Below are 14215 nucleotides of genomic sequence, written 5' to 3' on the forward strand. Positions count from 1 at the left end.
AATTAGCTCACCCAGGAAGATTAATCACTGCCGGAGTGGACGGGATAGCTTTACAAGAGGCTAAGCGGAGCAAATTGCATCCTGGCCTTGATTTACTGTGCTGATCCACTGAAGGAGGGCGGGGGGGAAGAAAAAAAAGTGGCTTTCTCAGTTGGTCTTGCCAACCTTGTGCTTTTTTTTTTTTTTCATAAATATCCGCAAAGTCAGAGCGCGATTAAAACCCGACTCGGGACCTCTAATAGATTTCAATTGCTTTTCTAATGATCCCCTCGCCCGTCTTGTAATGCCATTTTGATGGTTCGCATTAGATATTTACTGTCGTTTAGCGACGTGGCGCGACGTGGGGGTGGGGGGGGGTCTACTGACGTTCGCTTTGGGATGCTTGCTGTGTTTTTTTTTTTTGTTTTTTTTTTTGATCGGTTTTGGTCGGTGTGATCGTCACTTTGGATGGAAATAATCCCACCGTGATTCCTCATCCAGTGTGTTTTTTTTTTCCAGCTTCCACCCCCTTTTGACTTTGTATATTATACTTTCATTCCGTGATTGAAAAGGGGGTTTTGTGGGGGGGGGGGGGTCCAGCGGGCTGTAAATCAGCTTGTCAGCTGGCATTTAGTGCTTTGTTTCCCATTTCAATCAAAACACTCACGGAGCTTGTTATGAGCCCGCTGCAGCACTCTCCTCCCCGAGCTTCTCTCCAGAGCCTTGTAGCACTGACAGATGGCGCGTGGCGGGCCGCCGACCATTTTTCAAGGCCGCCTTATCGAGTCTCGGGTCAGCTCCAAGGTGGGGGGGTTGGCGGCGGGCAAGGGGGGGCGCGGCCGGGGGCGGCATTTGAATCGGTTGATTGGAGAGCTGGAATTTAAGCTGCGCGTTTGGATGAACGCATGTCCTTGCTTCCCGCAACATTTGCCGCCCTGTCAAAACAAAAGCATCCACGTATTAAAAGTCGAGACAACCCTCTTCAAATGTCAGTTTTTTTTTTTTTGGTAGATAAATCATTTTCAAACCTTTTCCATTATTAATGTGACCTATTAAGTCCATGAACCGCACAAGTAACAAAGAGAGGGCGAGGTAAGAATAAAATAAACACTTGAGGGAATTATACTTGGGGGTGTGGCTATGTTAGGAATCAACCAATCACAACTCATCTTGAACGTTAGGATTGCAATTATTTTAATAGGTTCATCTGTCAATTATTTTTCGATAAATCGGATTACAAACACTTAAAAAAAAATCCATCAATTTATCCAAAAACACGACATTGATTACTTTTCGACAAATCGGATTACAAACACTTTCTTAAAAAAATCCATCAATTTATCCAAAAACACGACATTATTCCCAACAGTCAGTGAAGAAAATGCACAAACATAAAACAAAAATGATTCAGTGACTGGTTTGGTGCATCACACGTCAGAAAACCGGCAACATAGTCAGTGAAGAAAATACACAAACATAAAACAAAATGATTCAGTGATTGGTTTGGTGCATCACACGTCAGAAAACCGGCAACAATTGTGATCATTGTTTCGAAAGGAAAAAAAAAAAAACAAATGACTGCAAATGTTTTATATTGATTGAGCACAAAGATGACCCCGGTCATTGCATTTTATGACATTTTTTTAGTCAAGAGATCCAAATTACACATTTCTAGATTAATTTTCCTAATCCCACTTGTTTTTTTTCTCGAGCATGTTAGGTTTTTGTAACATTAATATGATAGCAATAATATATGTGATGTCATACATTTTTTGTAACGAATATGAATTCGGAGTTAAGTTCAGAAACAGGTGGAATTTTTTTTTCACAGAAATTATGCATGGCAAAATCCATACATGTCTTACAGGACAAATTTAAAACCAAAAAAGAAAATCTGAAAAACCTGATGTGCTTGGAAAAAAAATTGACATTTTTGAAATTGGCTTCAAAAATTTGTTTCAGGAAAAATAAAATTTCTGATTTCAAAAACCTGATGTGCTTGAAAAAAAATTTGACATTTTTGAAATCGGATTCAAAAATTTGTTTCAGGAAAAATAAAATTTCTGATTCAAATTCGCTTGTTGATCTGCTTCGATTAAGGAGTCTAAAAATCCGATTTGCTGAGGATTTGAACCATTTTAAATTCAACAACGTCCCTCAACGATTCATTGTTTCTCAAAATAGTGTCCGACATTTTGAGAATTGACGAGTTGTCCACTAATCGATGAGGTGTTGCACCTGTAGTTGAATACAAGTATCACCTAATTGCCACCATTTAACCCTTTCATGCACCCTGTAACCTGCTAACATGATCAGCTGTCCACTGTAGTAACTGCTGTCCCTGAAAGGGTTAAAGTGCCTCTAAAAGTTTGGCTGGTCGAGTAGGCTTTTCGTGTCATTTTTGTTGCTTTCGAACAAAACACCTGATGTTTTCTGCTCAAAGTGACTTCTACTTGGAATTTCAAGGACCTTGACCCCCCACCACACACACACACACACACACACACACACACACACATTGGGTATACACAGTGTCGTGGACGGTGTGCTTAGATTGTCCTCTTGGGCTCAGAACTCTTTCTTCTACAGTCTGGGCATGGAATAATGGTTACAATAATAAAAGTTATGGAATGCAAGTAATTTATATGTGACAGTTGAGTGAGAGATCCTAAATTTGATGGAAGTGTCTTAAAAAAGGTCTTAAATTTCTCTGCAGTTACTTTGCATTGTACGCGGGGGCTGCTGGCCTACTTAGCACAGTATCGTCACCTGCTCTTGACCGCCGTGTGAAAAGCGATGCAGTTTAGGAGCTTCCACAAACACACCCCCACACGCACACACACGGAGGCCATGAACAAAGAACCGCTTCGCACCTCGGCGCCACAGCCTCGCTACTAAAGGTGAGGTATGCGGGGCCCTCCTCTGTGTTATCATGGAGTTCCCATGGCGCGTTTGGCACCGTGAGGTCACAGCGAGGACCTCACCGCCTCCTTCTCCGGCCTCCATTGTCTTGATCTCCCTCCTCAGCCATTAAGTTAAATGGGGGCTCCAGCAGGAAGCCGCAGAAGGCTGTTTATGACCCCTCCTTTCGCAGCAGCAACTAGTTTACTAATGGAAGGTGCCTCGCCAAAATAAAGCTTAATGGCTCATTTCATCTCCTTTTGGAAGATTCCACGTTGGCGAACGGCATCGTTTATTTATCGCATGTCCTCGCTTAGTTAACGGAGCGCACAAGCTGATGCATCAGCGGAGAGTCGTTTTACGGTTCTTCCCACCGGGCTGTCAAAGCACCGAATGATGACTGTTGACATTGAACGCAACCTCCCCTTCCTCTTTTGTTCCCCTGCAGACTTCTGTACAGTTTAGCCTTCAACGCACGTTTCCTGCGGCATCTCTGGCACCTGATCACCTCCATGACGACCAAAATGATTACCGGGTGAGCTATTGCAGATTAACACTTTCATGCACCCTGTAAACCCAGAGGTCCCCAAACTACGGCTCGCGGGCCGATTGTGGCCCGCTTCTACATTTTGCTCGGCCCCCTGAACAATACCAGAGATGCTTATTTTTTGTTGTTCTTGTTTTTTGTTTTCCCCCCCAAGTCTGGCCACGTGATCGAGACTTGTACATGCATAGAAAGGAACATTCTATGCCACCCTTCTGCAGTCTGTGCCCTATCCGAACCCCACCTCGACCCCACCAAATAAATAAATACATTCCGCGATGCACCCCTGTCAAATAATAAAAAATGGACTAATGGCGAAAAGATTATGTCAGAGGAAAAAAAAAGATTGGTTATTATTTATTTTATAAATCGTGCCCGTAAAGAGCCCCCAAAAAGGTGAATATCTGGTTGTATGCGGCTTTTTGGAAAACAATCAAAGTTGATGTCAAGACACCTCTTGCGATCATCACACTTTTTGTTACAAACCGAACGCGGCCCCTATCAGAGAAGGGAAAATTTATTTGGCCCTCACAGGAAAAAGTTTGGGGAGCCCTGCTGTAACCTGACACCACGATAAGCTGTCCACTGTAGTCACCGCTGTCCCTGAAAGGGTTACGCAGCCATATTGTTGATATCGTTTAAGCTAAACTGCCCTACGCTGCCGATTCTTAGCAGCACCCTGAAATCTTAATGCACGCATCCTGGAGGGTAAATTCCATGAAACTTCATATCCTCTTGTCCCTCAGCTCCATGGTTCCACTGCTACAGCTGATCTCGAGAGGCTCGCCCATGTCCTACGAAGACTCCAACCGCATCATTCCGCTCTTCTACCTCTTCAGCTCCCTCTTCAGCCACTCGCTCATCTCCGTGCACGACAGTGAGTTTTTTGGACACGAAATGGAAGGTACTGGTTCTCCTGACACACACCTCGCTCAAGAAAAGATTTTTTTTCCCCCAGCCACCGTATTCAAACAAGCTTGCGTTTCAACAGGTCAGAGGCAATCGTCCATGATGCCTTTCACCCTTTTGGAGCTGGTGACTCTCTCCCGCTGCCTGAGGGACGCGTGCCTCGGGATCATCAAGCTGGCCTACCCCGAGACCAAGACGGAACACCGCGAGGAGTACATGGCGGCCTTCCGCAGCGTCGGCGTCAAGACCAACACGGAGGTGCAGCTGCGCATCCAGGCCGAGCAGAAACACTGGGTGCAGCTCTTTAAGGTCACTTGCGTGGATATTCTTAAACACACAGACACGGGTGGCAAAAGTACATGATCCTATTCATCATTAAATTATTCATTCTTCGTCCTTACTTAGAAGACAATTGAGTACCCGTAATACCAGATTACTGTCGTCTGGATATATTTCGAAAGCGACGCTGATCAGCGCATTCTGGACAGCTGTCGATTTATTAGGAAGGACATTTGCATGAGTGCATTGTCAGGGCTTCGCTGCGTGGAGAGTAACCGGGGCATTGGTGGAAATTGAGCATAAACGAATGAATGGGCACATACGAGGAGGAGCATCTGTAACGGTCGTCCGCTGGCTATTTACGTAAAGGAAATGAGTCAGAAAATCTCTCTCTCTCTCTCTCTCTCTCTCTCTCTCTCTCTCTCTCTCTCTCTCTCTCTCTCTCTCTCTCTCTCTCTCTCATTCCGCATCTCTTGCTCTAATTACGCGGAAAAGTGATTACCTTGTAGCCAGCTGCCGAATGTAGAAAGTGACCGCCCCCTTTTACGGAAGGTGGGTGAATACCTGAGAAGCCCGCTAGGGGGGTTGATTTTCATAAAAGATTGTCTCAAAGGCCTCTTGTCAGCTAAAACGACCCATTAAAGAAGTGGGGAGCAGAGAAAGTGCATTTTCCAAATTGAGCGCTGGGATTTACAGTCGCTTTAACGCTGCTGACCCCTAACACGCTAATGTTTGCTTGGTGTCATCAGCCATCCCTCCCCATCTTTTATCGCCACCCATTGTCGAGCTATCTATTTAATTGAAAGAAGCTAATTGAATGAAAATGATCAACTAAGCTTGTATTAATATTGCTAATGGAACTTTCTTCTTGGCCATGTTTGGCGAACCATGTCATGCCGGAGTTTGGGAAAGGCCCATTAAGGCTCGCACTTAACCCGGGCGGGCTGATTAAGGAATGCTTATTCATTCTGGGAGTCAGTGGCTAGGCACACTCCGAACCCATCGCCGCGCTCCATTTACAGCATTTTGCACTCGCTGTTATTGCCGACGCCGTACGATTGATTGGCGGCTTATGAAAATGACGCTCTTTAGGGGAGAACTCTGCAATTTAGACCCATCCGGCCCACGCGTTAATATGGAAATTGTACCACCGTAACTGTTATGACGGGACATAAGAACTCTTAGGAGAGGTCTTTGTGCAGTGACGCGAAATGTGGCTGTGGTTTGCACCTGAAAATTCCAGGAACCATTCGTTCTTGATACCTGGTAGTTGTCTACTGCCACTCGCGTTGGAAATTTGCTGTAGAACTTAAAATAAAACAAAGTGAATTCTGTCTAACTTGGCCTTACGAAAGTCTGCTAGCTTATTGCTAACACACGATGCAAAATGCCATCGATGGGCTTATGCAATTAGCATCAACGATCCGATTCCTTTAACCTGGGAATTTGAACACAGAGGTGCAGCAACACATTTAGACAGACAATCTAACAATACTCACACAAGACAAAATGTACCGGCTACCAAGTCTGCTCAAGCACGGTTGAAAAAACCTTTTGTGACGACATCTTAAAGTGACCAACAAAACGGTCTAGTTCAGGTTTTTCATGGAGTCCATTGACCTAATTTCTTCATTCTCAAATTGCTTTTCTCCGCTATCTCGCCTTCTTTCCCCCCAAAAAAGTACTACCATTTCTTTCATTTCTTCCAAACTTTTTGCTTGTGCTCCACCAGGTCATCACCAACTTGGTGAAGATGTTGAAAGCTCGCGACATCCGACGACCTTTCTGCCCGTCAGGTCACTGGCTCTCTCAGGAGGTCAACATCCGAGCTGACAAGGTGCTTCTTGGTTCGATAAAAAGTCATTTCATTCACTGAGCTTGAAAAAGGCCAGCAGTGATCACGGTTGGTGTTGCTTGCCTCCATGTTCAGGTCACTCAACTCTACGTGCCGTCTGCCCGACACGTGTGGAGAACGAGAAGGATGGGCCGCATCGGACCCCTTCAATCAACACTGGATGGTACTATTTATTTATTATTATCATGAATTTTTTTTTTTTTTTTTTTACTTATCGTGAAGACTAAAGTTAACTTTAGTAACCAGGGTGCCTGAAAGGGTTAATGTGTAAGCAAAAAAAAATCAGAAAAGAGCTAATATTGGCCAATTAAATCAGTCAGGCCATTAATCGGTCGGGCCCTAATCCTACTTATCAAATGTAATGTTTCGAAATTAAACTGGAAATACATATTATATAAACACTTCAATTGAGGTTTAAAAAGAAATAAAAAATAGCAAACTTTGACTTGACAGGTCAGTAGAAAGATCCCTGCAAAACCTTTATTGCAATCCAAAATGTCAAAATGTATCCCCATAAAATTTTGGGCGGGTCATTCACTTGAGCATCGTTGCCACCGATAGGCTGGGAGTGGAATAGCAGAACAATTTCTAAACAATTTTCCTGCTCTATCTCTCCCGAGTATGTCATCTGTAAAAATATGTTAATTGTTGCGATGCATCATATTGAGATTCTCGTCCATTCTAAATGCGGAAACAGAAAGGCCTCTCCGATAGGAAGAAAAAAGGCCTTCCCAGGTGTGCATGCGTGTGCGTGAATGCGTTGCGTGAAAACAAGCTGATAACAATGTGTGTATGAGCTGCCTAATGTCACTCCCAGACTGTATGGCTTCCATCCAATTAGCCTGAAAGTACCTGCTCAACTCGGCCACATCTGCTCCTGCTGTTTGCTTGCTCCTTTTCTCATTTCCTCAAATGGACGTTCTCCCCCGCCCACCCCACAACCCTCATCGTCCTCCCCCGAGCTGATGAACGAGCGACGTATTGACCACCCTGACAGAGGCCGTATTTCTCCTCAAAGATGGAAACCGGATGGCGAAATGCAGATCAGACTGACTTAATTGAGCAGAATAATTGAGTCGGAGTGGAGGTTAAGTGAGGAGTTTTGCTGTTGTGGCATCCCCCCCACCCACCCCCCACCCCTCCTATTTTGGCTTCGCAGTCTAAATCTGGCGTTTCATCGAAAACAAACGTCAGCTTAATGGATGAATGCCCGGCAGGCGGATGGACAGCTCAGTTTAATGCTGGGGTGGAGAATCTGCAGCACGTGGGCCATATACATATACTACATCCATCTATCCATCCATTTTCCGATCCGCTTTATCCTCACAAGGGTCACGGGGGATGCTGGAGCCTATCCCAGCTGTCTCCCAGTAGGCGGGGGACATCCTGAAGTGGTTGCCAGCCAATCGCATGGCACACAGAGACAAATAACCATCCGCGCTCACACTCACACTGAGGGACAATTTGGAGTGTTCAATCAGCCCGCCATGCATGTTTTTGGAATGTGGGAGGAAACCGAAGTACCCGGAGAAAACCCACGCAGGGCTGGGGAGAAACATGCAAACTCCACACAGGAAGGCCGGAGCCGGGATCGAACCCGCACTGTAAGGTCGACGCGCTAACTAGTCGACCACCGGGCTGCCCCATATAATGCATTATTTTAGTTAAAAAAAAAAAAAAAAAAAAAAAACATACTGCATAGTTTACTGGAATAATAACAAAATATAGAGACTTTTTTTCCACAAAATATAGAATTATTTTTCCTCATTTTTTATTTTGCTGCGTTGACTACACACACACACACACACACTTAATGGATTTCCTCCTCATGCTTCAGTGCGCTGACTTTTGTATTTGTTACATATATAAAAAATATATGCAACTTTTTGGTTTGTTTGTTTGTTTGTTTTGCTGTGCTGACATTTCCCACTGATGCTTTGGTCAAGGGTGGCAAACTTGGGATGCCTGGTCAATTTGTCATGTCTGATATTTTTCAAGAAATGTGAAATGACATACAGTCACGTTCTGCAGCACAGAAGCACAGCAAAATGATTATTTCCCAATTTTTTAAATTTTTATTTATTTTTGTGGGGGGGAGGGGCCGTGTCGGGTAATTTTACTTAAATTCTTTCGAAACACCTGAAGGAGAAGGTAACATTTATGGGGTCGGGTGAAAGTTTATTTCAGTGGCAGATTTCTGTATCTTCCCCTCCCTCTCCTTCCAGTGGGCTCTGAGCCGCCACAGCTGTCCGTGTCGGAGGAAAGACATCTGGCCATCCTCACCGAGCTCCCTTTTGTTGTTCCCTTCGAGGAGCGAGTCAAGGTAACAACCACGCTACCCCCATGACGCTTGTTTCAGCTGGTGCGGAAAGCTGCTATCAACTCCCAAAGGCAAAAAAAAAAAAATGAAACGCACCGGAAAATAAGACGCAAATTCATTGTGATGCTAAAGCTGCTATTCAAAGGTCTTAAAAATATCCTCATGTGTGGAGCCAGCTGACAAGACAATTTTGAATTGAACTGTCGTAAAAGTAGCTTTTAAGTGCACGGCGCTGTTTTGATTTAATCTGGCGCCCACATTTAGTGAAATCCTAAATTTCAGCAAAATGGCCTTTCTTAAAATGAAGTTGGTGTCCCATTTTGAGAATGAACCTTTTCTGTGTCGTTCTAATTTTGAAGATGCCACGTCAGTGGTCTTGATTAAACGCTCCAATGTGGTGGCTTAGATTTTCCAGAGGTTAATCTACGCCGACAAGCGAGACGTACAGGGGGACGGGCCCTTCTCCAACGGCATTGTCGTCACCATCCGACGTAACTACATCTACGAAGACGCCTACGACAAACTCTCGCCGGAAAACGGTATGACCGTATTCCAATTATTATAATTATTATCCCCCCACCCCTTCCCTTTGCTGCCTACGACAAGGTGAAAACTGTTGCTTCGAATCCCGTCTGGCAGGACGGTGCAACCGCAGCGCTGTAAACATTCACATTCTTTCGAAAACTTGTTCAGCCCTATAAAATCTTTATATGGAGGATCGAGGTAAAAATCAAGGTTAGTTGCCCCCCCGTCACTGCGGCGCATTTTGTATTTCAAGTGCGGCACGCATAATCGTGCTTTGCGATTATTCTAATGGAAGACATAAAAGGCGGAATCAATTATTTTAAGTCACCTCTTTTGTGTTTTCAATTGAAAAGGCCACCCGAGCAGGCCCCCCACTGACCCCCTTCACTCTGATTAAAAAGAGTAGTAGGCTTGAAGGTACGATCTATATCATTTATGCGTCTATAAATTATAGCGACCCGATTTACCGACTTGCATTAATGATTCCGAAAGATGACCATTTATGGACGTTGATTAGAATATCCTGCGGGTCACACGTGCTGGAACTGGAAGGGTTTGTGAAAAATAAATGTTGAGGGGAGGGTGTTCAGTGTAAAAATATTTCTTTTTATTTGCATATTTTATATTGTATATTGTGAAGGAGTGGTGGATTAGTGGTTACCACCTCCGCCTCAGAGTTGGAATCCTGGCTCAAGCCTACCTATGTGGAATCAGGCTATTCCACATTCCAAAAACATGCACGTTCGTTTCACCGAAGACCAAATTGTCCAACGTGTAAATGCAAGTGTTTCTGTTTCGCTATACAGTGGTACCTCTACTTACGAAATTCATTGGTTCTGGAAGAAATTTCTTAACTCGAAAATGTTGTAAGTGGAGACGTGTTTTCCATGTAAATGCCCTAATCCGTTCCAAGCCCCCCAAAATTCAGACACAAATGTTTTATGACGCATAATAATGCATCAAAATATGGAACAAATACACATTACAATTAGATTTTTGCACAATAAAAGTTGTGCATAATGTAAAAATCAAAGAATAGAGTCAAGAATCAAAATGATGGTCGTTTAACTTTTAACTGCATCCTCATCGGGTTTTTTGCCCTCTTTAGCTCATGTTCTCTCTCAGAAGTGGTTGTTGCCTGGCGTTTTGTCAAGAACTCATCCAAGGACGTTTGCTTTTGTCGGCTTTTAACGAGTCTTCGAAAATGTCCAAGGTAAACATCAGCATAGTGAGCGATCGCCCAACTGATCGACACTTTTTCTGGGTGATTCACATTTACTGTACATCAAACTATCAGAACACCTCATGGCCCGAGGGGCGAATGACGAGGACGCTGCATCGACACCTGTCTATCTACCTACACACATTCACACATGCGGTAGAAGTCCCTCTTAGCCAATGGGATGCCAGGATGATGCTCGGTAATAGCCAATGGCAGAGCAGCTATAAGTATGTTGCATTCAGGAAACTGCGAGTAGCAGACCATACTATATTTTTACCTTTCGTATCTTGAAATTTCTTTCGTAACCAGAGGCAATATTTTCTTGTTGAGGCATTTCGTAACTTGAAAATTTCGTATGAAGAGATGTTACTAAGTGGAGGTACCACTGTATGTGCGTTATGATTGGCTGGCATCCAGTCCAGGCTGCACGCCCACAAAAAAACTGCCCACACAGTGACCTTCATGAGGACAAGTGCCGTCGAAGATGGACGGATGGATATTGTAACGGAAAATTTTCCAGATCAGTCTGCTTGCCGGCCGGATGTGATTCAACAATCATATCTTTTGGTGCAGCAGCATGTGGTTCATTAACCAAGATTATTCTCCCTGCACTCTGTTTCAAGTCACTGTCAATAATTGCTTGTCATCGCTAAAATTAGAACCAGACTTGAAGAAAAGAATCCGGGTGCACCTGCTGAACGCCCACGGTCTGGATGAGGCGGGTATCGACGGCGGCGGGATCTTCCGCGAGTTCCTCAATGAGCTCCTGAAGTCCGGGTTCAACCCCAACCAGGGGGTCTTCAAGACCACCAACGAGGGCCTGCTGTATCCCAACCCCGCCGCCGAGACACTGGTGGGGGAGTCCTTCGCGCGACACTACTACTTCCTCGGCAGGATCCTGGGAAAGGTGAGTCCTCAAACATTCGGTCTCAATTTGCAGCGTTTCGGGATTCCCAAACTGTGGGTGTGAGGAAAGGCTGGTGCGTGGCTTCAAAAATTCGGGTTATATGAAAGACGTATGAGCTGTTCTCTACTCAGAGAACTTGCAGAATCCTGATTTAAGAACTACGGTAAACTTTCAATCATTGCCAAGGCTGCCCTTGCTGTTAATTCTAGAAACTGCAGTGTTTGGAGAACTTCTCGTAATTTATAACTTTCAACAAAAAGTCAGAGGGAAGTGGAGCCTGATTGTTTGCCTGCATTTTTGTTTTTTGTATTCTCGGCTCCAGCCAAATTGTTTTAAATCATCCTTTAATGTGTGCGCTAGTTGATCAGAATAGCTTCCATGCTGGAGGACTCTCATCGCCACCCGAGACGAATGACGTACATCACGAACAAGAGGCCGCTTCTCAATTTTTTTTTTGGGGGGGGGGGGGTCCATTAGCCGATGATTCCCATTCTCTTGTTTGTGTAGCCGTCGCCGTTTTGACCGGTCCTAAATCAGTGCGCCGGCATAGACTGGGCGCATAAATAAGCGCTGAAGGCATGTGCTAATAGCCTTTTGATTTGGTTTACAGTCACGAACATCCAGCTTTCTCCTTTACATCCAACTTTTTTTTTTTTTTTTTTTACTGCAAGCAGAAACATGTTTGAAATGCGCTTTCTTACATACAATAAAATTACGATGAGAACTCCTCTTCAAAAAGGCAAATGAATAAAAGCCAGAAATTTGTGTGGTGGATAGATGCTGCGCTACCTCATGAAGTTAAAGTTTGCATGTCTTCAAAAGTTAGTGAAAGGCCGATCCTGTAGGGAAAAAAATATGCTTCATAACACAAGACTCCCCTCCGGATAATTTTTTTTCCGAGAAATGCGATCACGTGAAGGAAAATGGTGAAATCAGGCGCGATTACCGGTTTAGGTAAACATAAAAGCCACTTATCAGAGCATCAATTTTGTGTATTCTCTCCAACAGCCCCCCCACCCCACCATTCCTCTCATACGCCAACGCTAATGGTTGTGGAAATAAATGTGGGTTTGACTTTCAATTAACCCGACTTCAAGTTCCTCCCACTCTCCATAAAAATGGACGTCTGAGCGGCCATTTTGAGCGGGGCCCGTCGGTATTTGTTTAGTGGTCGGGATAAAAGGCAAAGCCTTTATATAGATTGGGATTGCATCACCGGCGCGGCTCAAAGGACACGGGAGATTAATATAGTTAATTAATGTCGGAGGCGTGCCATTGTTGCGGGGAGGTGATGCATTACAGGCGTGAGTGGCTTGTCTGGTGGGGGTACTCACCCAAATGGGATTGAGCATCACAAGCGGTGGCTGCTCGTCATCCTTCTTCCTCACTTGTCGACCCGAGTGACAGGCGGGAAGATTTAAGGCGCAAACATGAAAACAGGTTCCAGTGAAACCCCCGGTTATCACGGGGTTTGGTATCTTCCGGAACAACCCGCAGAAGATCAAAATCTGAGGCATCATTTTTTTTATACTGTCTAATTAGATATAGTCCAATCCCAGAATGCTTTTAAGTAGATTTACATTGACGAAAACACTCTTAACCTTTTCTAAAGTTGTTCTGCCTCTCTGCAGGTTTGCCCACACTTTTTGAGCATGCGAGCTACCGTATTTTCTGCACTATAAGGCGCTCCGTAGTATAAGGCTCACCTTCAATGAATGCCCCATTTTAAAACTGTTTTCATATATCGGGCACATTGCATTATAAGGCACATAGAATAGAAGTGACAATAGTGGCTGCGGTTGCGATATGCATCCACTAGATGGTGCTACGCTAAAGGAATACAATACAATGCAGCTTTAATTAGGTAGAGCCTTCGCAACCGCTGCAGGTTGTAACAAAGCAATGAGAACACATAGGAGAACACATAAAACACAACAGAATCATTGTAGTTTTCCATCCCTCCATCCATTTTCCGATCTGCTTATCCTCAGAAAGGTCGTGGGGGGTGCTGGAGCCAATCACAGGGCACACAGACGAACAACCATCCGCACTCACACTCACACCTAGGGACAATTTGGAGTGTCAAATCAGCCTGCCATGCATGTTTTTGAAATGTGGGAGGAAACCGGAGTACCCGGAGAAAACCCACGTACGCACGGGGGGAACATGCAAACTCCACGCAGGAAGGCCGGAGCTGGAATCGAAACCGGTACCTCTGCACTGTGAGGTCGACGCGCTAACCACTTGACCATCGGGCCACCCATTGTAGTTATATTTGGATATAAATAAAGCTGCCTTGCTTTGAATTTGCCTTTATGCAAATGCCACAGACAGGCTCTCGGAAATGAGTCGAGATTTTGTGGAGTGGTCATCATCTGCATATTCATACTTTTGCCAATCACAAATCTCTTTTTTTGTTTGTTTATTTGTAGTTCTCCTTCATTAGTCACGGAAAAAACTTTTTGGTGTGTTTTTGCGCTCAGCCCGAAGCAATTACGGTATCGCATTGCCGCCATCTTGTGGCACAGAATCAATCTTTTTCGAGATGGTGTCAATTGCGTGCACGGTCATTATAAAACTTCAAACAGGTGCTGCTTCTAACACACACACACACACACACACACACACACACACACACACACACACACACACACACGCACACACACACACACACACACACACAACATGCTACTACAACTTGTCCTTTTTCATTTTAAAAAACAAAATTGTATTGGAATGCGCCTCTTCAACTTTTTTTTTTTTTGCTCCCGAGC

The 14215-nt window shown here is 44.4% G+C and overlaps 1 protein-coding gene across 2 annotated transcripts in view; it reads left to right on the forward strand.

The window, feature by feature from the left end:
* Positions 1-14215, forward strand: part of ube3c (ubiquitin protein ligase E3C) — a 33121-nt gene that overhangs the window by 7609 nt on the left and 11297 nt on the right. For both annotated transcript variants that reach the window (XM_019883889.1, XM_019883883.1), the window contains exons 12-19: positions 3329-3415; positions 4171-4328; positions 4416-4642; positions 6345-6449; positions 6543-6630; positions 8693-8790; positions 9194-9326; positions 11194-11441. In XM_019883889.1, coding sequence (XP_019739448.1) covers positions 3329-3415; positions 4171-4328; positions 4416-4642; positions 6345-6449; positions 6543-6630; positions 8693-8790; positions 9194-9326; positions 11194-11441 — 1144 coding nt within the window. The remainder of the gene's footprint in view (positions 1-3328; positions 3416-4170; positions 4329-4415; positions 4643-6344; positions 6450-6542; positions 6631-8692; positions 8791-9193; positions 9327-11193; positions 11442-14215) is intronic.

Source organism: Hippocampus comes, unplaced genomic scaffold (genome assembly GCF_001891065.2).
Source record: "Hippocampus comes isolate QL1 unplaced genomic scaffold, H_comes_QL1_v1.1 scaffold527, whole genome shotgun sequence".
Classification (NCBI taxonomy): Eukaryota; Metazoa; Chordata; class Actinopteri; order Syngnathiformes; family Syngnathidae; genus Hippocampus; species Hippocampus comes.